The 25,852-nt window shown below is 44.3% G+C and overlaps 1 protein-coding gene across 2 annotated transcripts in view; it reads left to right on the plus strand.

The window, feature by feature from the left end:
- The window catches only part of raraa (retinoic acid receptor, alpha a), a 101,855-nt gene extending 78,009 nt beyond the window's left edge, over positions 1-23,846 (plus strand). For both annotated transcript variants that reach the window (XM_005932789.3, XM_042225154.1), the window contains 7 exons: positions 9,412-9,560; positions 16,514-16,655; positions 21,378-21,538; positions 21,673-21,849; positions 21,960-22,164; positions 22,358-22,516; positions 22,677-23,846. In XM_005932789.3, coding sequence (XP_005932851.1) covers positions 9,412-9,560; positions 16,514-16,655; positions 21,378-21,538; positions 21,673-21,849; positions 21,960-22,164; positions 22,358-22,516; positions 22,677-22,873 — 1,190 coding nt within the window. In that variant the 3' untranslated portion in view covers positions 22,874-23,846. The remainder of the gene's footprint in view (positions 1-9,411; positions 9,561-16,513; positions 16,656-21,377; positions 21,539-21,672; positions 21,850-21,959; positions 22,165-22,357; positions 22,517-22,676) is intronic.
- Positions 23,847-25,852: the final 2,006 nt, after the last annotated feature.

Consider the following 25,852-nt stretch of genomic DNA (forward strand, 5'->3'; position numbering starts at 1 on the left):
CCGTTAAAAAGTCTAGCACCCGTAGAGCTCACCTTTGCCATATGCTGAATCACTCATTTCTCTGCTCTTTCCCTCCCCCCACGATCCAGTTTGTCCACACATGTTCTCAGTTCGTTCTCCATTTGTGATAGGAAAACCTGGCGTGTTGTTATTTCAGAGTCCTGGCAGCACAGAGTGGGAAGTTTTCTTGGGCCCCTTGGAGAAGGATTTTGGGAACATAATGGGGGCCACTGCGCTGATAAAAACCAGGCCTCGCCTTGACAAGAAGATGCTGGTGTTCACACGCACAGGCTCCGAGACACATACAGAATATGACACAGTATACATGTTTGGAGAGGCAGATCCACATTTACATAAGTGCCAGATACAGTTTGACTGCATTTATAAATATAAACTTATTTGCTGCTTCACATCAGTTGTCTTAAAATGCAGAGATAGTTTCCCAGTGTTAGAACTGGAGCGCTTCCTGGAAATGTGAGCATTTGCCGGTGCACATTTACAATTTCATCGACCCCAAACTTGTAAAGGAGTAAACAAATTTTTTTGTAATGCTAATGCAGTCACGAAAAGGATCATAATTGGTGATGAGTGGTCTCTGGTTAAGACCTAATGACAGAACAAGCAGCGGTCTTTGTGAAAGAACCTTCTGTATCTCCAAAGAACACTTATCAGATCAGGAGTGCAACCAGGAACATTGTTTTCTTCAAAATTCCCAAAGTTCTGTATCGTAAATTCACCCTATTATTGGCGGTGTCATGTGAATTTCTTTCATCATCTTGTTGTATCTGAGAAACATTTGACTACCTTAAATTTAGCCAAAAATGTCTTGTCCCCTTCTCAGAATTGAAATTTAACGCAGCATTCAGACATTGAGGATATCCAGTGAAAGTTGCAAGTGCAAACCAGCAGGTGGTAAGAATAGGACTTCCTATTCTTGATATCCAAGCATAACATCTGCACTGAGAGCTGTGCTTGCTGCACGAGGATACCTTAAAGGGGACAACCGCCAATTTAAAATCCTTTAACTTTTGCTCTTTTCATACAAGACTTTTTGATTAACTACATTTTTGTTATTTCCCTTAATAAAGCAGAAAATAAAAGTGCATCTCACTGTTACATTTATGCATGCAGACACTCCTGCTCGTCCAGGTGTGAAGATAAATTACCCATGCTAAACCCAACCTGCTGTTTTCCCCACTCCTGGTCCAAGACAAACATCACCATTTCCTGGTGTTGAGGAGAGATCGTAGTAACAGGCAAGAAAGACTCCCTACTCGGGAACCGCCTTGCCCTTCGGCCTCTGCTCGGGCCCTCATTTATCACTCACATACGTGTGTGTTTTTCTTGCAGTCTAGATGGGATGGGACGATTTTGGCGGCTTGGGGTGTTTGGCCCCAATTTGGTGCGTTATCCATCAAAAACAATTTTGTCTTGAGTCAGTGAAGTCTTCAAAACATGGTGCACAATAAAAACTTAAGCTGTCACATCAATTTCTGCTCTCTCTCCAGAATCTGGATATCTGCAATGGTTGCAAAATACTAGTCTGTCATTTCCCTGAAATGTAGACCACAGTGAGCTCACTTAAGTGGAAGTGATGTTACATCTGCTGCAGAAAATGATATAATCAGGCTAAACTTGTCAGTTTGAGCTTCCCTTCCTTTGTATTAAGGGCAGTGTGACGTCCGATGCTTTATTTTAAATATATATGTGAATCATGTGACCTTCAAACAGGGCTTGGAATCAGTTGTTGTTGCACAACTCCGGAAATATGTGGTCGCTATTATGCTCAGAAAGCCTGGAGACCCGCTAGTGACAGAGTCCTGTAACTTCACGCGTTCCTCTGTCACTTTGTCCTCCTCTCGTCACCTCGCTCTGCCCCCTCTCTGTACGTTGAGATGGTAGAATGAAGGTTTTACATGCAGCAGCTTAGGTGGAGCACATCCAGGGAAGTAAGACAATCCCCAATAATCTCCCTAACCCAGCTTCATATGAGCACTGATTGTGAGCAGTCTGCTCGTCTTACCTATGAGTCTTTGTCTTTGCATGTTTAGGTGGCACACTCACATTGTTCAAACTAAGCTGTAATCATGAGCCATTTTGATTTAAAAGATATTGCTCGAAGGAACTTCACATGAGAGCGCAAATGTCTCAATATCTCAGGCTGATCACAGGTTAAATGGTCTTTACACCAACTGCCCCCAGTACAGAGTCCGTGCGATGTCTGATTATGCTGATTTTCTGCTTTAGGGCAGCACAGGTAATTGTCAGGTGATTTCACAGTCAGCAGCCTGTTGTTATCTATGCTTGTAGAGTGAACACATCCAAAGCAGGTTATCTCCTGCTGAGGGCTAAAGCGAATGGACCGCTTGTGTCCTCGCCCCATTCTCCCATCGTTACCAGCAGTTTGTATGAAAACAGCTGTGGAGACATGATTACCATTGCTAGCCCTCCATCAGGAAAACTTCAGTTATATATTGTTGATTATTTTGTGTGTTGACAAGCAGAAATTTGAATATGACTGCTGCTCAAAGCTCTGGGACTCACATTTGGCAAGATGAACTGGAAAAATTCACTTAGCGGAGGAGGCTTTGCTCTCCACTCCTGCCCGATGTTAACCTCCCCAGGCTCTCCTGTTTGTGAGCGTGTGTTTTCGCTTACGCCTGTCGGCCTCGCCACCAGTTTCCTCCCCCTTCTCCCATCTAATAACTGTTCGCACTCTGTGTTTGAACACAAACACACCCCACTGGTCCTCTCCTTACAGCTGTCAGTCTGTGCGTGCGTGTGTGTGTGTGTGCCCTCGCTCCGGCTCATATTCAGATGCCGTGCGTGACTTTGCCATCAGTAATCGGTGTGAAAGCGGCGAATGGAACCCCAGTCCATTTTCAGCAGAGAGCTGTTATGACGCTTTGTTAGAGAATGGCAGGATTTCCCCGTAAGCAAGGAAGCGGTCCCATTTCCCCCTTCGGTAATTGACGAGTGCTGACAAAGCATTCCTGTACATATATGTGTAAGGTTTTTTTGTCTGTTATGCTTACACGCATTCCTTACATTGGAAAACAGAAATAAAGTCTGAATATTTGGTAAAAGTCAAACACCGTGCATGAATGATGCCCTTCTCTGCTCGCTTGCTGCTCTGTTACAGCGCTTAGGTTGCTGCTTTTCGTTTTTGTGGACAGTCATGATACATTGGCTTACAACTCCCTAGGCTTTCTCTATCCGCAGGGCTGTTCCATCGGCCATCCCACCTCATTATTTTAAGCAGACTTCAAAGCGAGTCCTAATGCAGCAGCCTGTGGCATGGTGGTCTGTCTGATGTCTCTTCTCCAGCACACACTGTACAGAAACACAAATGGAAGTCTATATGTCGTACGTAGCGTACAGATGGCCTGCATGTGTCTGTACGTGTGCATGTCTGTGTGTCCAGATAATCTAATGGAACCCAGAGAGCGCAATAGTCTGACTGAATAGGGTTCAGCTAAGTGGAGGACCCCGATGAAGCCCTCTGTCTCTTTCTCCATCCCTTTTTTTTTCCTCCTTCCTCTTCTGCAATAGTCTTTACTACAGTTCAGCCAGCCAACCAGCCAGCCTGCTAATGTACTTAGCTTCTCCCTAATGATGGTGAAATCTCATTAATATGCCTCACAGCTGGCCCCAGTAACCAGTGGGGATGAAGGTAATCAAATCTCAGAGGACTAACCTAGAGCTGAACCTCAAGAACTGCTCGGCAGCACTGGGCCGAGACGGCCTGGTGTCTGGAGGCTTGATAATAGCCAGTGGGGTTTGTGTATGTGTGAGAGCGTGTATGCCTCTTGGTCTTGATGCCTTTGAAGTGCTGATGTTAGCCAGGCTACCTTGTGTCAGTATTACATCTAAGGATAGTTTATCATAAGAATAAATTTCATTTCATTCTCGTGCATATTTGTCCATTTAAGTCTAGTGTTGCGGTAATTGCTTATGGAGGATGTGGCTGGGAGGCCTCGGCTTCGCTCTAAGTGCACTTGTGGCTCATGATGTATGCAAAGTGAATTTGAAGAGCAGCATTACAGACCACTCACACTTGAACTTAATTAAATCAAAAATGCTTTGGCTCTGAGTTCGAGAACACCGCACTACATTAAGCTATTAAGACATCTGGGGGTAGCTTGCACGTACGTGCACATTCACATGCACGCACATGTGTATAAGACTTGTCTGGGAATCAAAGGAGATGTGTAACTAAATTAAATCAAGGTGCTTGGACATACTGGTCATTCAGAATTGGTTTTATTAGATAACTCTGTTCTTTTTGTGTTTGGCTCCTCGCTACAATTTCTAACCGAAGAATGCTTCAAACTTTTCATTGTTAGCCGCCGTTCGTAACTCTCAGACACGGTCACGAGTCAGCGGTCAGACAAAGCTTCCTTTAAGGGAAGTTCTGCAGTTCCAAGTCATCGCCATGTCAAGTTTGGTTTTTTCGCTGGTTACACCTGGCAGTCTGTGTCGCTTATTCCCGCTGCTGGGACTCGTCTGACAAAATTCCAGGCTGCTGCAGACTTTCATTCACCCTTGTGTCTGCTTAACAACAACTGTTGCAACCATATGGTTTGTGTTTCAGTTCCCCACCGAAGCACGATAGATTTCTTATCAGTAACTCCTACCGACATCCCCTAAGGTTATTGTCTGCTCTTTGTTGCTCTGCCTTGGTTAAAGGAGTGATACTCTAGCTGAAGTTAACAGCGGTGACTTAGCTCTGGAAGGGGCTCGGATCTGGAAACCTTAAAAGACACACACATCCCCAGTGTTAACGTGTTTCAAGGATATTGAGGGAAGCTCTCCAGGCGAGCGTGAGTCAGTTTTTCCACTGCTTATGCGTATGATATTTGCAGATCATACAAAAGGCAGGCTTGTAAGATGGGTGGTGTTGATCAAAGCTTGGATGCAGGCTGGTGTTGAATAATGCCTGGGTGAGAGCTGCTTAAGGACTAAGTAGCTCTGTCCTCTCTTCTGAGCTCCTCTGCCTCTCTGTCCACAGGCCTGCCATTGTTTTGCTCCATGCCTCAGCTTGACAAGGCTCCAGAAGCCAGCCATTGTATTTAATTACAGTCGCCAGCCCTCTCACAGACTCTTATCCCTGTGTCCCAGATTTCCATGGGTGCTCTCATTAAGCGAGTGTACATTCTGTGTGTGTTTGTTTTCGACTGTTGGGTCTTTTTTAAATGGCCGTTAGAGACCCTTTAGCCTGCTTTAAATGTAAGCATAGGTGTGTGTGTGGGTGGGTGGGTGGGTGGGTGGCACATCTGTTTGTCTATGTGTTTCTAATGATGGCAGCTTTAATGTGGATGAATAGTTCTGTGGTCACCCTAATAATGCAGGGCTGTAATCAGTCCACATCAAGAGGCGCAGAAGAGCGCGCAAAACTGTGAATGTTTTTTTTCTTTTCCCTTCTATCCGTAATGAGAAAAGATGCGGTGTTATGTAAGGCCTGCTCTATTTAAGTTTAATTTGTTTGACATGAGTGTGGTGACTACATGGCCCAGTGGCATGGGCAAAGATGGCTCATAATGACACCAATAAAACGGCAATATGCAAACAAAGGGCAGGCCGTCTCCCTGCCCACAATCTGTCGTCCTTGTCATGTTCATTCAGACTGAATCCTTCACGTCCTTCGGACAAAATTACCTGCTATATTTGTAATTTCTTTTCTGGATATGTCCACACATGTTCTCTTGGATGTATTATTCCTGCCCTCTATTCTCTGTTATGTTTATAATTGGATTGAATGCCTGGATTGAAGTGCAAACAGAAGTTTGTGTAATATAGTTAAGTCTAGGGTGGTGCTTTTTCTTTCCATACCACCTGCCGATTTAGTGCAAATATTTTATTTTTTTTTTCATGGTTGAGCTGCAGCTTGAGTTTTCTCATCTGACACATAAATCTTTAAAGATGCGGCGATGAGGACACTGATTCCGCTTTCAAGATTAATTTCAGTGATCATTACACAACACTAACTTGTATAACCAAACAGATGCGTTCCCTTTGTATTACCAAAAAAAATGAATGACGAGATATTTGATAACTGAAGCTTAATTCATGATGAAGCGTAGGAGGGTGAATTCAGTGGCCTCACAGTCAGAGGAAAGAAACTACCCTGATGTCTGGTGGTACATCTTTTTTTTCTTTTTCGATTTTTATTATTTATTTATTTTATTTTTAATTGCTTGCCAGATGGCGCCAGGATGAACCGGCTATGGCAGGGTATTGTAGCGTCTCTTAGTACCCTTTAGGCTCTGCATACACGTTACCTCTTTGATATCAGTGATGATAGATGCTGGTGAGGTTCTGGTCCAGTTAAATCACCTGCTGCTCTGGATAAGATTCCAGTTTGATGCTTTCTGTAATGAGCTCAAGTGAAGTGAAAGATCAATCTAGAGCTGATAACTCTGCTCTTTATGTGTGTACGCATTGAGCAAGAAGCCAGTCGTGTTCTTTATCACGCTTTTTTATACTTTTGAGTCTGAGAGTATGTTTTAAACCACTAAAGTGCCCATGTCTGGCTTATATGAATTGTTATGATCAAGATAAAATGAAAGCTTAATTTGACGCGCATCTTAAAATCTGGCAAATCTTGTAAACTTTGCTGCGCAGTGAGACAGCCTCCACCCCCTCTCTCCATCTACGATGCCTGCAGGCAGTGAATCCATCAGCAGCGGGTATGAGATGGATACAGCTGATTTTGGCATTGATTATCCTTCCCAGGCTTCTGTGTTTGTCAATTAAAATGATCACTTCAGGTCCGAATTTTACCAATAAAATATGATCGAAAGCAGGTTGGAGCTGGACCTTCTTGCTTTGACTTTAGTCCCGTTCTTTGTATCCAAGCACAACTAAACGAGTGATCACACGAGTTCAACTAAATGGGGAATCGTGAGTCAGATTGAAGATTTCTTTTGATTTCAAATAGTCTCTTGGACAGATATACCACCTGCTGATGACTCTGAAGCTTCAGGGAAGAGTAAAGCTGATGTCTGTAGGCAGTTCATCTGTTTTGTATTTTTATCTTTTGCTTTATTACTCAAACAACACAGTTTTCTTCCCTAAAACTAGATTTGTTGTTCCTCCTTTTATCTCCACCCTTCATTATCCAAAAAGATAATTTTCATTCCCCATATCCCCCCTCTGCTCACTCCATAAAACTTTTTTTTTTTTTTTTTGGCTTTTAAAAATAATGAAAACCACTATCTCCCCCCTCTGAGCCACATATTTCCCCCCTTAAATCACATTGACCAATTTACACCAAGAGCTTTAAAGGTCGCCGTCGGTGCGAAAGTGGCATACGACATCTGGGCCTCATAAACGACGCCTCTCGCTATGCTAGGCCTTATTAAGTGTCACCGTTAGCTGATGCAAAGTGAGCTTTATTACTTTGAAGCTTAGCTGTTCCGACACCTGAAACCCGCTCGGACACGCAGTATGTTTTTTTTTCTTTCTTTCTCTCTCTCTCCTGATGGCAGAGATAACAAGCAGGCTTTGGAGGGACTAGATTTTGGTGTAGTGTGATTGTGTCTGTTACCCTTTTCCAGGAAACAGGAACATATAAGGGTGTTAGATTTATTGTGATTGTTCTGAATATAATCTTCTCTTGCACCATCTGCTCTGTTCGCGTAGAGACTGGCAAGTAGACACCTGCACAGAGACAGTATAAAAGGATAGTTGTGTGTGCATGTGGGGGGCGGGCAGGCAGGCATTCTTTTGTTATTTTGCCCACTGTGCAGTGCAGGCACCATGCAAGCGCAGGGTTTGTCTGAAGTGTAGTCACGTGGAGTGTGTTGCTGAGCCAACCCCCTCTGATAATATACTGTACACGGCTTGTTTACACACAAGCACTGAGGTGCTGGTAACTCCTAAGCCTCTTGCCAACGCACACTCTCTCTCTCTCTGTTAAGCTGATGATGCTGGGTGGACCAATGTGGGTTAAAAGGGTGCACACCTGCATGCCATGAACCTGAACCTGCTTTGAGTGCCATAGCATGGGATTCAAAAGCTCCAGTCTGCTCCGTCACTCGTGTGTTTGTGGCTTATTTTCTGGCGTCGTATTGACAAGTAGAACACGCTGCTGGATCACAGGCTTCATTTATAAGTTACAGGGTGAAGGTCTTTGCTGTGAATGTGTGTTGTTATATCTAATGGAAGCGCTGTGTTTTGTAATACACAAAACATTGAGGCCAGTGAAGGGAGGTTACTTCTGTATAATCCTTGGTCGCTTTGTTTACCATGTACATGCACAAATGATATGACAGGATACATGCTGTTTGTATGTGTGTGTCATTCACTCAAACAGAGACTCCGCCGCACACAGTTATGCAATTTATAAAGTGGTGCTTATTCTTTGTGACAAATAAATAAGGGTGCAGAGCGATCGTCTTGCCTCTTCAGTGCGTCTCCCTTTTATAGCCGAACTGGCCCTCGGTCCACGTTTCTGTATTCCTGCCTCAATGAGCTCGGTGTAGTGGTTCATGAATCTATTATCCACCTGCTGCTGGTTCTGTTTAGAGTAGCACATCAAGCTCGCAGCTGATAACCAATGTGGAAGGAGGATTACCTTCGCCACCTGCAGTCCCAAGTCTGTGGAGTTGGAGTACGTCCGACTGCTGGACGAGGCGCCAGTGAAGCAGCTAAATGTTGTGGATAACGGTCACTAAAGCAGCCTGGTCAGCGTGCCGACCAGAGATAGCTGGTCAGAAGTGACTGAACTTTCAAAATAAGAATGAAGGGACTTTTTTTTTTTTTAGAAATGCTACAATAAGACACCAAATGTACTTTGGAATAACTTGATACACCTTACTGCTCTTTGGTTTGTCATTTCACCCTTTACTTAGTAATTAACCTCATGTTTACCTGTGTGATATTAAATAAGCTTGTGTGGGGTAGTGGAGTTTCAAAGACCTGTCTTGGTTGGTGAGAATCAGCTTGTTTCTCTTGACTAGTACAGCATGTACCCTTTATCCTTTTTATATTTTGAAGCACTTAAAAAGAGCACGAAATTTAAAAGGCACAACTCGAGACCGCCTGGAGAAAACCTGCCTTTGAACCCTGCTTGCGATGTAACCCCCTGCTGTAATGTCCAAACAGGCAGAGAAACCACGTATTCAGCTGTAAATAAAAATGTTGTAGAGGGGTGGATTCATTTGTGCTCCCTCTGTGTGTGCAAGAGTGTTTGTTCTTTGAAGGCATCTTTCCTGTGGCTGATCTGAAAACACTTGAAACTGAGAGCGTTCCCCCTTCATGTTGTTTGCACTGGATTGTTTAAGATCTGTGTGAGTGTCTACACGAGATTATGCGTTTATCCCACTCATTGATTATTGCTAGTGTGCCGGAGCTCCATCTGGCAGCGTCCACTAACCTTTTTCTCTTGTTGCTCTTTCCTCTCCACAGCAATAGAGACCCAGAGTACCAGCTCAGAGGAGATAGTGCCAAGCCCGCCCTCGCCTCCCCCTCCACCCCGCGTCTACAAGCCCTGCTTTGTGTGCCAGGACAAGTCCTCAGGGTACCACTATGGTGTCAGCGCCTGTGAGGGTTGCAAGGTGAGACTCCCGGCCTTCCTCTGAATCTGCCAAGCAAGCAAGATATTTGTCAATCTTATTGCTTTCATGTGATTTCCACTGGAAAGAAAAAAGAAAAAACTTTTTATAGCTCATATGATAAAAATGATGAATCACGTCATTTTGAGTATTTCACACCCCCTGTTTTTTTTCTTCTTCTTCTGTTGACTTTAGATGTCTTTGAATGCATGTTGAGAATTATCACTGACATTATCACTGAGCTGTCTAATCAAGAATATGAAAACTCAGGCCTTTACACGTATATGATAAATGTGCCTCTTATCATGAACAAAATGTGAAATTTCTTTCTTCTTGCTGACGTGTCTGCATCGGTTGTCCATTATCAATACAGCCATGTTGCACAGGTGCAGAAGAGGCCTCATAACGCCCATCTGTTCTGTTATCAGTTGATAGCTGCTGTGTGCACGTGTACACGCTCTCCTGTTAGTGTGAGCACACAGACTTCTTTATCTCACGGCTCCCAAGGCAAGGAGCCAGAGTTGTGTAAGCTCGGAGGAGGATAGAGATGAGGAGCAGGGATCTGTGCAATCTAATGTAATGTTACTGCCAGGTGCATACCTTATATCTGCACGGTGTGTGCATTTCACAAACCCAACGTGCTGTTAATATTTTCTGTTTACGCTCTGGTCGTCTTCTAGCTATCAAAAAAAGTGACAGTCTTCACCTTTAAAACATGCTGTATGTTTGGCACAGGCAGGGTGGTGTACTAGTTGTGACCAATGGCTCCTCGGCCAGTGTGTATTTGTTTCCATACGTGCACGGATAGTAGCCTAATGAAAGGAAACGGGTACTGAAAAAAGAAAAGTCCACATTAAAGGACACACACTCAGGCGGGATGTAGAAATGCAGACGCTACCATTCAAAGACTGAGAGGCCTAAGCTGGTTGAGAGCGAGAGAGCAGACTGTGCTCTGGAAGGCATGAAGAAGCAAAAAGAAAAAAGAGGAGAGAGAGAGAAGCTGGGATGGCTGGAGGGGCAGCCGATTAGGGCACAGGGGCCACAACTGAACTCACTGACACCAAAAGTAAAAGATGGTCAGCGCCCCAGAGCACAGGGGGAAGGGGAAAAGTAAGGAAAAGAATGCACAAAGGGAGGAGAGCACAGGAAAGTTGGGAGTGTGATACAAAGTACACCCGGCTTTCCAGCAGGTTAATACTTAGAGTAAATAAATTGGGCCAACAACAATGCTGCTTATTGTGCTTCTCCATCTACTTTCCAAGGAAAATCCTGGTAGTTTGACGATTAACAAGTAGCATTTTTAACTGCTGGTTTAACAAAAGACAGCAGTTTCCAGCCACCACTTTGGTCAAGATGAAATTTAGTTTTTGCATGTCCTTACGTGTGATAAGTAGTAATGGAAATATATGTAAGTATAATGTTGGCAGAGCTGTCAGTCTTTGTTTCATGTTTACAGCAGGAGCTGTTCAGTGTCTGAATGCACGAGAATGGTGATGTTGTAGTTGCTCTTCTTGATATTTTTACTATTCACCGCTTTTGTAATTATCATGTATGAACTCGAGTATCTGAATATGTATTTATTTTACTGTTTTAAGTTTTGGAAGCAAAGGAGGGTCAAAAGTGTCATAACTGTGTGCTGCCATATCCGAATATGTGAAAACATGTATGAATCCATTTAAATACGTGAATGTCTAAAATATATTTGAAATAATTTCATTTAGAATCGGCATGTGCATGACATTTTGTGAGTGGTGTCAGATTATAATAGCAAACAGTTTGAACAACAGGATGATGCTTAGCATTACACCAGCAGTGAACTGCACACATGTTGTTGTCAGGTTTCCCTTCATCTGTTAGTTTTGCACCTTTCCCAGTGTCAGGCGCCAGTTTATTTTCAAGGAGCTGAAAGAGGCTTTGAAAACATCATTTATTGCAAAGATTTCTTTGTTTTCTTGGTACGAAGGAAAGCATGTGCGATCAGTCTAATTTTTATATTAAACGTCAGGAACTGCTGGATTTCATATTTGGTGCATGCCTAGTTTTCACCCCCACAGATGTGCAGATAATGGTGATGCACAGCTACTTAAGTATGCTGTATTTAGTAAGCTTGTTACCTGCAACAGTTAGTTATGGTAAATGGCCTGTATTTATATAGCGCTTTACTAGTCCCTAAGGACCCCAAAGCGCTTTACATATCCAGTCATCCATCCATTCACACACACATTCACACACTGGTGATGGCAAGCTACATTGTTATTTATACATTGTTAGTTATACATTCATCATCTTCAGTTAAGGGCCACAGGGGCTGGAGGCTATCCCAGCTGTCATAAGACAGGTGGCAGGGGTACACCTTGGACGAGTACAGGGAAAACCCGGGCATGTCGAGAGCATGCAAGCTCCAAACCAAAACCAAAAAACACAGTTGATGGGTGTTGTTTTTTTTTCTTCCCAGAACCATCATGCTGGGATTTGATGATGCTAACGACCTCAGTGGCTAAGGGTTATCCTGTGAAACTATCATTAAGAAGGAATGACCAATTCAGGAATATACAATTTGGTTTTTATTTTTAAATTAGCAAGTTGGGATTTCTAGACATTTAATGCGTTTTAGTTGTCTGTGGCACAGAGAGTGGATATCAGGTTTGGTTCAAAGCTGAGTGGGCATTTCCATTTTTCCCCCTCTGATTGTTGGCATGTAATGAGCTCTGACTTTGATCTCAAAAGATGCACTGCAACAATGCGGCTATTCCAAGTCTTAATCTGCTTTTAATGTTTTCACTTAACATGTATCCCCATTGTCTCACAGGCAATAACTAAGCAGGGTTATAAGATACATAATGAGGCTAAATCACACCTCATTCTAGTGTGTGTGTGTGTGTGTGTGTGTGTCTACTGATTTTGAACACACCTTGTGTCACCTCAGGCAGTTTTATCTGCATTAATCTGAGAGGTTTTTGATATAAAAATGGAAAATATAAAGCAGTTTCTTTCACATATTCAGATGGCAGTGTTAAAAAACAACTGTAAAATTCACACTACAACATTCTGAAATGTGGATAGTCTTTTTTTAATAATATTATTATTATTATTATTCCTTAACGAACTGAATCGGTTATTATACACTTCCTTTGGTTGGTTAAAAACTCTAAACGGTGTATTAAGCACATGATGAAGACATCTTTAGTGGTTGGAGTGTTGCTCTTTCTGACTGTAGAGCAGTTGTGTCAGAACCAATATTGCAATCAGCCTTTGAAGGCTTTCATGCACTGGAGATGTAACTGATATTTTAGTCAGTCATGAGATATTCTGCACAAAATAAGTTGTTTCAGATGAAAAGCAGTAACGTACTAGATAGGTTTCACTGTCAGTTTTCGACGGCCTCTCTCCCCCTGCAACACCTCCGTTATATACAAATTCTGCTCTTTCATCTCTTCGCATTCAGGTCATAAAATTTTTATCTAGAAAACCACGAGCAAATTTGGCATGCATGCCTTCTCAGCTGAATAGGTGTGTTACTGTGAATGGTAGATTATTAACCAGATAGAGAATGCATGAATAATGAGCGGCTCTACTCAGTCAATCAGATATATTGAGTAGATACAGGGAGGGAGCCACTGTTAGACTGAGGCAGAGGTGGGGGAGGGAGCAGTTAATTGGGCGCTTCTTTGCATTACCAAACAGGCAGGCAATAAAAACATAAACCTCTGTGCTCCATTCAAATAATTTCATTGCCCTAACAGCACAACAATTCATCAGGTTAGTAACATGTTGTCATAATCGCACTAAAACTCCTAAAACCTCATTAGTTCGACAGCCGCTGTCACCTGCTGGTCCCATCCCTCTTCACAAACCGCTGCCTTCCTCACTCAGTAGCTGCAGTAATAATTTGAAAAGTTCACCATGCCTTCACCGCATCTCTCACTTCAGAGGAGATGACTTGGCATAGCATACTCAATAATTCAACACTACAGGCGTGAGAATATATACGGTGTCTCATCTGAGACTGGGGTAAGTTGAGGGTTAGCAGCGTCTGCTTTACTGCAGCATGCCAAACTACAAAGGCGTTTCCTGGGGGCTGCAGTGAACGGAGGAAGCAGGAGCGAGCTCTGCTGCTTGGAGACAGCTCATTCTCTTGTTTAAGTTCTACCGCTCGCAAACACTTACTAGAATTGCACTTCTCTTTTTTTTTTTTCCCCTGCAGATATTAACACTTAAACATTAAATATGCATGCCCACCCCCTCATGTTTATGTTTTTGTCTTTGAGGCATGCCAGTGCAAAGCAGGCATTCTTTCTTCCTGGTATGCACTGCAGTGCAAGGGAAGTGGCTATTTCCCCAAAAAAAACAACAACAAAAAAAAACCCAACCTCCCCGTGATGAATGTCCCCTATTTGCTGTTTTTCTTTTTGTTAAACAAAGCCTTTATTAGTGTGCGAGCTGTTGCAATAGTTGTTTCGTAATAGGAGCAAGAGCACAGGCCTGCATATACACACGTCCATGACCGCAGTAGGAGGTTGGGAACGCGTTCCTAATCCAGGCGCAGTGTGATATTCGTGTCAGAGAAGATTCCTGTGCTTCCCTGTGAACTCACCAACTCTAGGCACTCCTTACATCCCACTTAGTAAAGCATTTCCTCACACACGTGCACAGAGCGGAACGTGATCGCAAGCACACGAAGCTCTTAACCAGGTAGACAGCAGGGAATTTAGGAGCACATGACACTCGCAATCACAAATGCACTAGGAACCATTCACTCGTCCTTTTCGTGCCTCCCTCCCTTCTCCCTCCTCTTGCCGCCCTCATCTCCACTGAACTCTGCAGGGTGGCTGACAGGCCTGCTGAGGGCTCTTGTCGCCGGGCGGATTAAGCGGTGATACAAAAAGAGGCTTAAGAGCCACAGGAAGCAATGACTCCTAAAAGGAGGAGTTGGAGGGGGTGGTGGTGGTGGTGGCAGGAACAATCGACTGCCCCACGAGCCAGCAGCAACAGCCAATCAGGAGGTGCTGCAAGCGGGCACCTGAGCCTCTGCATTATCTGCAGGCGGTGGTCAATCCTCTGATGACCCTGGGGTCAGGGTCGGGGCACTATTGGATCAAAGAGGAGATGATACTCGCCCAAACAAAGACTGGAGAATTATCCCTCAGCTTCAGCAGCTATAAATAAGCTACAATCCTTGTTCTTTTTCACTTGATTGTTTGCTCAGGTTGCACTGTGAGATAACAGCTCTTTTCCAGGGTGGCGGCTGGGGGTGAGAGGGGGTTGGAAATATCTGAAAGCAGCAGAAAATGCATTGTTTATTTGCTGGAAGCATTGCAATAAAATGCACATTTTATTTGGAAATTGTGTTTTTCACCCCCACCACCCCCCCCCCTTTTTTTTTTTTTTTTTTTTCTCAAGTTAAAAAAAAAAACCTGACATGTTGCAGCACAGATGTGAGGCGCTTACAAAGTCAGGGAAAAAAGGGTTTGGCGAGGTGACCTGAGCACCAAATGGCTTTCTTTTCTAGCCGGAGATGGAGGCCATCATACGTAATCACAAGTATCGCCCACACCTGTAAAGTGCCTTGTTGAAACAGATGACAAACGTGACAAACTGCGCACAGTTCCCCTATCAGGAGCCTGAATGACTCTGTGGCGGGAGGACAGGAGATGTAGAAAGAGGCCGGTGATCCGGGAAGGACAAATTGCGGGCTTAGATCCATCAGCCATCTGTCAGCTAGCAAAGCTAATCCCTCTGCGTGGGATAGGGCTCCCTGGCAGCTCCTCTACCCCACTCCACCCCAGCTCCCTCTCGCCCGCCCCAGCTGGTCCCACCCACAAAACATGACCCACCTCGTCGCATCAATACCGACACTGACCTGTATTACATTTGTCCAGAGACCTGCTTGCTGAGTACTCACTCAATTGGGCTTAATTTGCATTAACCTCTCTTTATCTTTCTGACATGATAGGGATGTTTAAGCAGTGAGGCTGCACGGGTGAACATTGATTTTTATTGCATAGGCATATTAAGGAATATATAGGTTGGGATGCACTACTTTTCAATGCATGTGAGATGGTCTGGGTTCTCTCAGGTTGAACTTTGCACTGCTTTTTACCTTTTCTTTTTTTTTGTATTTAAATTTTTAGGGAGTTAAAAATGATCTTACCACATTCTTGGTGTGCATGTCGTATAAATCGGATCTTTTTTTGCTCGTGCTTGTGCAATCAAAAACTAGTTTGTGGTCCACAGAAATCTCCCATTTCAGCCTACTGACCAAAAATGAGTTCATTATCCTTTTTTCCCCTCATCTCCCATGGGGCTGGATTACATTTTATTTCTTACACAACACTTTTAGCCTATAGTCAGTCTCTCTCTTTCACTCTCTCCCTCTCTCTCTCGCTCTTGCTCTCTCTCTCTCTCTCTAATTATATGCACTTGGCCTGGATCTAGAATTGCTTATTTCTGGCTCTCTAAACTAGGCCATGGTTATGTGACACCCAATAACCCTGTGCCTTTTACCCCAAAAGCCTTTGGACTTGGAAAAACCTCCCGAATCGTTTATTGTTTAGGTTTCTCATTTGAGCTTTCTCCGAGCAGGTGGGCAGCCTCATAAGTTGGTGACAGTTCACTGACCATTATCTCTGTAGTGATTACACACAGATTACGCCACTGCTGGACTTGGCTGTTGTTTGCCTTTTATTTGCAGATGTTTCTAAGTATTCAGCATGGCCTCTTTTTGCTTCTTATTTCTAAATTGTTTGCTTAATGTGAACTGGACAAAAGGCGAATGCCATAACAAAGGCGCAATTTGGACGAGGAAGCCTAAACACATGTAGTATGCAAAATTGCTTATAATTTTACTACTAACTGCTCCATTTCCTATGGCAGTCATATTTCTACCAATGATTCCACCAACACAACCCTCCCCTTGTCTCTTCAGTACCTTACACGTCTGTCTCTCTGTCACGCAGGGCTTCTTTCGGCGAAGCATTCAGAAAAACATGGTGTACACTTGTCACCGGGAGAAGAACTGCATCATCAACAAAGTCACCCGCAACCGCTGCCAGTACTGTCGGTTGCAGAAGTGCCTGGAAGTCGGGATGTCGAAGGAGTGTGAGTAAAAACGTGATCATTTTTACCCAGAGTGCCCTGCCCTCACAGGGCATTTAGGGACAAGCACAGATCTCATCACAGCTCTTTAATCCCAGGGTTTTTGACATGATTGTGGCCACCGCAGGAAGTCTTAAGTCGCAGCGTTTGTTGACATTTGCTCCTTTGCTAACATTGCGTAAGAATTCATCCCCATCCTCCAGCACAATCTGACAACACATGTCATAATCTACTCGATAGGTGGAGTCTTATCAAGATTATCAAAAGAAATTAAAGCACAAAGCTTTTCCGATTTTTCCATTTGAAAAGAATATCCACCGTATGTGCGAGCGGCAGAGATGCAGTCGTGATGCAGACTGGCATTAGCAGTCAGGGTGTCTCCAGGCTTGGCAGGCCTCTGTGATGAATATGTTCTCACCTGCCGAGAGTGAAAGAGCAGGCGTCTGCTCCAATCATTGCACCCCCGGGGGCTGTGTGAACACACACATACACGCATGCAGTCAGACTTGATAAAGTAATTGGGAGAGGTGTGACCACAGAGGCCAGCAAGGTTTTTACCTCAACCAGATCACATGACACACACACACACACACACACACACACACATACTTACTTCCCAGCAGAAAAGAGAGGGAGAGTGCTTGTGTGTAGGCGGGGGATGCTTTTATATTCTGATAAACACTTTTTAATGGTCTGAAACTGGGCATGTGTTGATTTGAAAATCATAATAAAAATCACGTGATCAGAAAGTGCAGCACGCCTCCTTCCTGTTTAAACACTCTTGCGTACAGCTTTCCTTGCTCAGTCTCTCTGCGCCTCCTGTCTTCCCGGAGCTATTTACCTCGTCTCTCTGCTGCAGAAAGTGCAGGGAGCGCTCCCCACGCCACAGCACTGTGGCTTACAGTAAAAGAAGTTATCCTCTGAGCTCCTTACCTTTGAATGGGGCCATTAATCATGGTTAGAAAGATCACAGCAGCCAGTTCTTTTACACACACAGGCACCGAGGCACCCAACACACAACAGACTGGAGTTGGAGAGCCATCTAGTGGTGACTGTATAGTACTGGATAAGAGAGAGAACAGGCGGGGGAGGGCTTTTCTAAAGTAGACTCAAGGGAAGGATGTATGATTGTTATAAGTTTATAGTTTTCCAGGCTCCTTTTGTTGAGCTGCTTTTGGTTTTTACTTGAATACTTTTTTTCCGGAGTGTGTTCATGTTCTGCAGGTTTCATATCACACAGTGCTGACTTTGGCCAGTGGAACTGGTCTGGTGTGGCGAGGCGGGAGGGACTGGCCATCTGGGGCCAGCAGGGACTCTCTCTTCGCCTCTGACACAGACAGGAGAACGGGCACGCTCATCAAAGTGCACTGTTCACCATAATTCCATGCGCACGTATGCCTAAATTATGCGCATACAAGGTGACAAACACAAGCTGGTAGGAATAAAAAGCCCGTAACAGAAATACACTCCGACAGCTTCGCTTGGAACGGCATACACTTCCCTGTCAAACACACACGCAGAAGGTGGACCCCCCGCTAGTGCCGGGGGACGTCTGGGTGACCTTGTGTCTGCTGGCAGACAGCTCCAGATGACAGTGCCATGCCTGCTGCCAGGTGGCAGTGGCACACAAGACAGAGCCGGGAGGAGCGGGGAGGGCGTTGGCAGCAAGCGGAGGGTTACAAGGGAAACGCCTGTAAAGGCTAGTGCCAGCTTCAACCTGACGGTGTGTGGTTGAAGCGGACAGCTACGAGCAACAGCTGTTCCAAGGGATTGCAAAAGCTGCAACATTGTTCTCTAAATTTTGTGAGAAATATGTACATTCTCAAGAAGAAAGGGGGGGGGGAGGGACAAGAAGCAGAAGTTTCAAGTAAAAGGCTGTATTTATAGCAAATCAGTTCCACTTTTTAACTGTTGTTATATAATCACAGTTCACTACCATGTTGCGTTCATGTTGGAGTCCTCTCAACAGGATCCCACCTTTTTCTCCCAAAGTAATCACCCTTTCCTCGAGGAAGGTGTTATTCAGCGATAGAAAAGTAATAAAAGCAAAATAAGATGAAGCGCAGAATGATGGAGAATGGTGCAAAGAGGGGATAACATCAACCAGAGAGGCAGGATAGCGACGAAAGATGAAGGCAGAGAGAGGGAGAGAAGTGTACTGAACCCAGTGTGAGCAAGAATGAAAATCTAGAGTTGAGAGAGCCGAGGGGGGAGTCGGGAGAGGAGTGAGGCTGGAGGACAGAGAAAGAGAGAGAAAGAGGGGGGAAAGTTTCATCACTGTCGACGGTGGCTCTGCGCTGCGAGCAGCAGGAGCAGGGGTAACATTGACATTTTTATCTTTCCATTGAATTTAATCTGTGTGATGGACGAGCTGCCAGAGCTTTAATTTTCCTCACACGAATTATCCCTGTCTGCCCACCTCCCTCTGTCATGTACACAGACACAAACACGCGGGCACAAAAAACCCCCGCATACACACCCGTGGCACCGAAATTGTCTATTAAGTTGCACGTGCGCAGCCGAAATCCACTACGAGAGGGAATGATTGAGTGATGGCTGGGCGTGCACGCCGACGCAGTATTCTGTGCACGCTGCACACCGGCTCATGTAAATCCTTTTTATGCAACGAGCGCGCAACTGTGGACAATCCATGATGCAAGTCCCTCCATTAGCATTCATATTCTCATAATACATTTTTTAGATTCATGGCTGGAAGTTGACACACAAACATCAAATGTACATTTGTATCTACACACATCCACACGCGGATGATGATGATGATGATGATGATGATGATGATAATAAATACTTTTAAAAAAGAAAAGCAAGGCAAGGCAGTATTTCTTTCATTTGCACTCCCCTGCCAGAGGCCTCCTTCCCCCCAAGTTATTGCATGTGGCAATTCGCCATGACAGATCGCCAGTCGTGCCTAATAGTTCTTTAATGACTTCATTAAATTGTGTTGTGCGGCTTATGATTGTGCTGCCGATTTGTCAGCGAGGGTAATGTCTGGGCACTAGGGATGCCCCACTTTTATTTGTGAATTAATTGGACATTGAGTGCGTTGCAGCCCTCCACCCCTCCCCTCATTGCACACAGGACACAGAATCCCAATCAGCTCCACAAACAGGGCTGGCCCAAATATCTTCAGCAGCTTACTACAGTGTTATGCAACCGGCCTCCTAAGATGAGGGCTTGTTAAACAGGGTGTTCCTTTCCTAACGAAGTCATAATTAGCTCATTAAAGTAAATGGGAATGAAAAAAACATTTTGTTTTCCGTGTTTATACCCACATAGTTTATGAAGCGGTCTCATCACAGCATACTCTTCTTCATCGGCCTTTCTTTGCTGCAGCGTTTTCTGTGCAAGTACCAGTGCATGCTGGAAAATAATGCATTACCACGATCGCAGCGGGGTCTTCTTCACTTCTTGTTGTGGTGAGCGGTGCTTAGCAATAACATAATGCCGGATCAGACTTCCAGCCCCCGCCCTCCTCCTCGCTTTCTTGTTCTCCCAGGCAGGGAGGCCTGTCTGTGGGCTGATGAATGAGCAGCAGCACAGAGTAGTGCCCCCCCCCCTCTCCTTGGCCCTGGTCCAGGCCCCCTCTGTCAAAAGACACTGATCTCCCATCAGCCCGAGCGCTTTTGCCCTTAATGGTCAAGGTTGGTATTAAGACAAGGAAAATCTGATCTCAGGTTAGTGGCTGGGGGAAGCGGGGAGGGGGGTGCAGGTACCTTGAGGGGAGGTAGAGATTGGAGAAGTGATAGAGTTGGAAAGGTGGATGATTTAAAGCATTTTGAAAATGAGAGAGGGCGTGCATTGGCTGAGAATGAGACGCACTGAGAGGATGACTAGGAAAGCGAGAACGTGTTGTATAACCAGGAGAGGGAGAGAGATGTGAGAGGGAGAGAGAGAAAAAGCTGGAAGGTTTTTCTCTCTCTCTCTCCCCGGTATGGTCTCCGCAGCCGAGCCCTTTTAAAACCATTAGAGGCAGGATATTTGTCATATTATGTTATTAGATTAGCTGGGACCTCTAATGAAAGCTGTGGCAATTTGTCAGCCTTATGGATAGCTCCATCCCCCACCACTATTTATCAACTAGCACCCCATCGCACCCAACACACCCCCACCCCAGCCTCAGCGCACACACGTACACACAACATAGTCGAAGCAAAACCGCATCCAAACGTAGATGGGAGAAATGGATCGAGCTCATAATGGGATTCCAATGCTAAACACCCCTCCTAGTGTTTTTTGTCATTTGGGGTGAGCACACCACTCGCAGCCAGAGCGCCCGAAGGGAAACGACAGAGGATTATTTCAAGGTTTTTTTTGTTTTGTTTTTTCCCCCTTCTCTCCCTCTCCATTACCACAGCCCATCCTGGATGGAGCTGTCTCACAACATTTATCTTACAGTATCGGATAAGAAAAGATGTGTTTGCTGCCGCTGTTTGCTGCACACTGAGGATCGGTTCCTGCTTATAACTCGCCTCAGTTTTACCTCGATCTGCAGTCAGGGGTTACTGATAAAGGAATGCGTGCAGACTGTAATTAGCTCCATGAACTGTACGCTACACTTGAAATAGCTCTGAAATGCTGCTGCATGAACCGCTGTGTTTAAAGAGGAAAAAGAATACAAGATTAAATGTAAAGTTTGCCAAGACTTAGTTTTGTCGAAAGGGTTCGAGATGCATACTAATCTCTCTGTTCCTTCCGTCCCTTTAGCGGTGAGGAACGACCGGAACAAGAAGAAAAAGGATGAAAAGAAGCAGGAGTGCACAGAGAGCTACGTGCTGAGTCCTGACACGGAGCAGATGATCGACAGGGTTCGCAAGGCACACCAGGATACTTTCCCCTCCCTCTGCCAGCTGGGCAAATACACTACGGTCAGTGGCATGAGACTGACAGTCTGTGTGTCCTTATGTTCATTCACCTTTTTCAAGTGTGAGAGTTTTTTGTTTTTTTCTTTGCCTTTGAAATAAAATTGATCTGCAAATATTTTCTTCCTTTATTCGTGCAGACTAACAGCTCAGAACGACGTGTGTCCTTGGACGTAGACCTGTGGGACAAGTTCAGTGAGCTGTCCACTAAGTGCATCATCAAGACAGTGGAGTTTGCCAAGCAGCTGCCCGGCTTCACGACGCTCACCATTGCCGACCAGATCACTCTGCTCAAAGCTGCCTGTCTGGACATCCTGGTACGAATAACGCACACACAAAAAACATCTACCTTAGATGTTTTCAATGAATAAAACTGGAAGTTCGGTTTTAATTTTTTTCACAAACCGAGTCTGTCTGCTGTCCACAGATACTGCGGATCTGCACACGCTACACACCAGAGCAAGACACGATGACTTTCTCAGATGGACTTACGCTAAACCGAAACCAGATGCACAACGCTGGCTTCGGTCCCCTCACTGATCTGGTTTTTGCCTTCGCCAACCAGCTCCTTCCTCTGGAGATGGATGATGCAGAGACGGGGCTGCTTAGTGCCATCTGTTTGCTGTGTGGAGGTACGGCAGGTCTTTAAAAAAAGGCCCTTAAAGCTTGCTTGGGTCATGTTTGTGTCAGAAACAGCAGCGGGGTAGCAATGCTGCACTCTTTTCCTTAGCACCATCTAGTGGCCACTGTGTTTCTAACAGTCGGAGAGTATTGGCTGACCCTTTTCTCTGTGCTTTTTTTTGTTTTGTTTTGTTTTGTTTACAGATCGACAGGACTTGGAAGAGGCAGACAAGGTGGACATCCTGCAGGAACCCCTTCTGGAGGCGCTGAAGATTTATGTAAGGAAGAGAAGGCCACACAAACCGCACATGTTCCCCAAGATGCTGATGAAGATCACTGATCTTAGAAGCATCAGTGCTAAAGGTCTGTAGTTCCCGTGTGTTTCTACATATATAGTGCTACAGTGATTACTCAGGTGTACAATTGATCATTTCTACTTTTTCTTTTGTATATTCCATTTTAGAATGAAAGAATATGTTTTACCAGAACTTACACTGATAGCTTACATTTTTCCATCTTGCAGGAGCTGAGCGTGTCATCACGCTGAAGATGGAGATCCCCGGCTCCATGCCACCTCTCATCCAGGAGATGCTGGAGAACTCAGAAGGTCTGGAAAGCGGAGCCGCAGGCGGACGACCCAGCGGCGCCCCCCCAGGCAGCTGCAGCCCCAGCCTGTCCCCCAGCTCTGCCCAAAGCAGTCCAGCTACACAATCGCCGTAGTCACGGCCCACGTTTTCATTTTCATTTTTTCTTTGTGTTGCGCTCTGTCTCCTCCCATTAATGTTCTGAAGAGGAGGGGTGAAGGAGGTGGGTCTTCTTGACCCCTAACTGCTGAACACAGGAGACCAGCAGAGCCAACCACCTCCTCTCCGACAACAAAAATCCCAATTTCCTGATCCGCTTTCCCCTCTCTCTGGATTTCTATCCAGACATGAGGGGAGATGAGGCTGGACAGGCCGGGGTAACCGGATGCCTCCAACATACCACACCGTAAATACTGCTGATGACTCTTCCTCCTTCTCCCTCCCTTCTCCACCTTTTTTTTTTCTTTTCTTTTTTCTTTTTGAAAAGACTAACGGAGATGAGGTGTGGATGAACCCGAGAGCGGTTGGAGCACAATGGAACAAATATAAGGACAATGAACACAGACTGACTTGACAAACACCAGACACTTTTGTTTTTTTTTTGTTTTCTTTTCTTTTCGTTGTTGTTGTTGTTGTTGTGCTCTGAGGCAGACTACAACTGAACTTTTGGGACTTGTCAAAAGAACCCACTCCTCAAAGACTCTGGGTCTTTTCCTCTTTTCCAGTTTCATGAAAAAATAACAGATTTCGTACAAAAAAAAGATATATAAATATATAGAGAAAAATTAAGGACCTATTGCGATCGACATGTCCAGAACAGGATGGCAGGTTGAAATGAGGACATGTTTTCTGAGCTGAGATTAGAAATTGTTGTACTCCTTCACTGTTTGAATCTTTTTCATACCCATCGAGTATTGAGAAAAATGCTTTGGTTTCACATTTGTATATTCTAATTGACGGGGGGAAGAAAAATAAGATTATTTTTTTCCCCTTTCCAGTCCACACGAGCAAACACACAAATGTGCACAGAAAACAAGTCGCAATGATTATCACCTACTATTCCAGGTCGGATTTGTTTTCTTTTTTTTTTTTTTTTTTTTTTTTTTTTTCTTCCAAGAGATTGGGGGGGGAAATGATTGTATGAACTCAGTTGTATGATATGGTCACAGGTCCTTTCAAGAAATCAAATTAATGAAGATTCATTATTAAGGTGTATTTTAAGTAGCCTTTTGAGTTTGTGTATATAAGCTGTATTCATTTCTTTAAAACTATGAAGAGTTTTAGGGTTCACCTGATCGATTTTTTTTTTTTTTTTAAAGAATACCGTTTTATGTGTTTTTAGGTTTGTGATTCAAGAAAAGACGTTTTGAGCACATTTTACTGAAGGAAGTTCTTTCATGTTTCGTGTCCTACTTTAAAAAACAAAACAAAAACATGGCAGACCCATCACAAATCACTGGCTCTAAAGGTTTTGGCTTCACGAACAGTTTTGCCCCCCCGACCCCACTTTTCTTTTTTTTTTTTTTCTTTTTTTTTTTTTATGTACAGTAGGTAAGAAAGTAGCACTCCTGTCGGGGCATAGCTTTTTTTGTGTGTTTGGCCATGTAGCAGAAAGAGAAGGCGGCGTTTGAGGAAATGGTTTAGACGCCTTCTGTGGCCTGACGGGCTCAAACAAGCGGCGGCGGCTCTGCTTCAAAGAGAGTTGAAATGTGAACAATGGTGTACATACACTCTGTATTAAACACAAGTAAATCTCAGTGCTCTCTCTCAGTGCATCAATTTGTAGTCAATAGGAGAAGACTAGACTCTAGTTGATCCCCCTCCTCTACCTCTGCCCTGTCAGCGATCAGGCAAGGCGAGGTCCCAAATGTGATGTTTGTCAGCTAACTCCCCGCCCCTCACCTCCACCTTGGCAACCTGTGGTAGAAACAATATGTGACTTAACTGAATCCAGAGCAACCTCGTGCCCTGTGACACCAAAAACGCCTTCACCATTGCTACACGTCACCCAGACCATCATTACTGTACGCGCACCAATGTCTCAGGAAGGAATCATTTTTGTGTGCTTGGCCTGTCATTTGTATATGTTCTGTGCTGCAACCCCCTCCCTCTCCGGTAACAGATGCACACACACACACACACACACACCTCTGCTACTGAGCCCTTCAGATTTTTCTTCACTCGCTTTTGTTTGGCCTGGCAAAACCAGGACTTGTGCCGAGAGACACTGACCCCTGACCGCTCATTTTTCCAACATCCGTAGGATGCCAGTGTGGACTCTCTCCGAGTCGTTCACATGTCCTCTTTTCTTTTTTTTCTTTTTTTTCTTTTTTTTTTTTCTCTTTTTTTTTTTTTCTTGTACGGTCAAAGCTGCTTTCGTCATTTTAGGACTTAACCTGTCCAGAACGGTGCACAAATTTTCCCTCCACAGCGAATCTGGAATAGCAACAGACACACCGTCAGTTTGAAAAGTATGGAATATGTTGCAATTTTGTCAAGATTATCAAGCGACTTTGGAAAAAAACAAAAAAAACCAAAACAAAACGAGAAAAAAGATTTAGAAAAAATAATAAAACCAACATTTAATAATTAAACGTTTGTGTTGTTCATATGGTGGTCTTTTCAATTCTTTTCTTTACAGCATCACACTCATTAGCTTTTCATTCATTTACACTGGTGAACCATCCACACGCAGTCACTGACTTTAATTATGCTTTCTGGAAGGTTTGGGGCCACTATTAACAGCCAGGAGCTGTGTTGCATGAATATATAACAGAGAAGCTTTATGACCACAATGAAAACCTCCATTACAGTAATGTCAGAGTAAAACATTATCCAGCACTGCAAATTTGTAAGCTGTAAAAATACTTTCTCTTGAAATGGTTTGGGTATTTTTTCTTTTTCAAATCGAAGCAACTCAGTGCATTTAGGTATGCAAATATAGTCAAGATGTCCTAATAAGGTCAACACAGAGAAGAGTGATTTAAGTGTCTTTTAATGTGGCCTGGTCATTGGTGCCAGGTGGGCTGGTCTGAGTATTTCAGCAACTGCTGATCTGCTGGGATTTACTCACATAACCATCTCTAGGGTTTACAGAGGATGATCAAAAAAAGGA

This window comes from Haplochromis burtoni, unplaced genomic scaffold (assembly GCF_018398535.1).
Source record: "Haplochromis burtoni strain Fernald_Lab_line unplaced genomic scaffold, NCSU_Asbu1 Contig_162, whole genome shotgun sequence".
Taxonomy (NCBI): domain Eukaryota; kingdom Metazoa; phylum Chordata; class Actinopteri; order Cichliformes; family Cichlidae; genus Haplochromis; species Haplochromis burtoni.